This window comes from Atta cephalotes (assembly GCF_000143395.1).
Source record: "Atta cephalotes unplaced genomic scaffold scaffold00078, whole genome shotgun sequence".
Lineage (NCBI taxonomy): Eukaryota > Metazoa > Arthropoda > Insecta > Hymenoptera > Formicidae > Atta > Atta cephalotes.
The window spans coordinates 220,961-222,373 of NW_012130142.1; the positions used below are offsets into that span (position 1 = coordinate 220,961).

A 1,413-nucleotide genomic window follows, 5' to 3' on the forward strand; every position below is an offset into this window, starting at 1 on the left:
GAGAGAGAGAGAAGAGAGAGAGAGAGAGAGGGGGGGGGGGCTTCTAAACTATTATTTTAATTCATTACAACTAAAAAAAATATTTTTGAATTATCAGAGCTTTTTTTATATTTTTTATATTTATAGATACATTTAGTGTGTATTGAAAAGAAATGTGTTGCTATAAATAATTTTACGTTTAAAAATCTTAAGCTTAATATGAATTTTTCTCGACTCTTTTATATTTAAATGAAAAATCTATTAAATTCAATTGACTTCTTTCAGTTCGTCATATGCAAGTTCATAAATAAAGTATACAGCAAGATCGCACCGACGGTTATTTATAAGAATCCCACGCTGTGGACAGAATTCGAAATTAACTTAATGAAATCGGCTTGTTCGGTAGATTATCAAGCATGTTTAATGACGGTTCTTGACTTTGATCGAAAAATGCTACAAAACGAATCGTCAAACTCGTACGTATTTAGTAAAGTAAACTGCAAATATTTGTTTATTTAATATAAAATGTATTTGCTCATTTTTAAGACTTGTTAATCATGAGAATTAAGTATATTAACATTGAAAATTATAAATTAGAAATAATGGCTACGAACCATAAGAATAAAAACAAAATATAAATAATAAGCAAGATATATTGAAAGCGCTGAAACATATTATTTCTATCTCCTCCATTGTACCTCTAATTTACCTTCTTTTTTCATTACCGATTGAAATTTTAAAGAATTTTCCATCACAACTGTTTCTTTTATGTATTTCTGTACAGTCCAACTGATTTTGTTTCAAAATTTCAAATACTTGGACAAACAAATACTTGAAAGATTTTATATTCTGAGTGATCTCATTTTTATCTATGAATACGTGAACTAACTTTAAGACTATTTCTAAGGTGTGACTTATTCTAAGATTTTCTATATTCTTTATTCTTAATTTTTATTTTATTCTTATACATATCATATAAACTTTATATCAATTATCTTCACTTGTTTTACATCCTTCTATTATTATATTAACAGACTGAGTTTTTCATCATTTTTATCGACATTGACTTCATATATTTTTATCAAACTATTGTTATTGCGACATGATAATAGAGAGTAATTTTCATTCTAACATGCGCACAATGACATTGCTAGAAATTGGTCTTTTTGATTTGACATCAAGATGTGTTTTCATATCAATGATAACCACGTTATCATTGGATGTAATTATGCCATCATTTTCTATCAAAGTAGAAGTCTGTATTTCCTCTCATTAATTTTTAATTATTATTAGTCATTGACTTTTTAAATATGTTTATATAAATATTTTCTTTAAAGATATTATATGTTTATTAGGTGTACAATTTTGCTTCCGCCGTTTTTTTCCGAAATTCGAGGCTTTATTGTAAAAAACTGATTATACATTTATGATTCG

The 1,413-nt window shown here is 26.3% G+C and overlaps 1 protein-coding gene across 1 annotated transcript in view; it reads left to right on the forward strand.

The window, feature by feature from the left end:
* The window catches only part of LOC105624431 (thyrotropin-releasing hormone-degrading ectoenzyme-like), a 12,885-nt gene that overhangs the window by 8,104 nt on the left and 3,368 nt on the right, over nucleotides 1–1,413 (forward strand). The window contains exon 10 of the mRNA XM_012205797.1: nucleotides 265–455. Within this exon, the coding sequence (XP_012061187.1) occupies nucleotides 265–455 (191 nt within the window). The remainder of the gene's footprint in view (nucleotides 1–264; nucleotides 456–1,413) is intronic.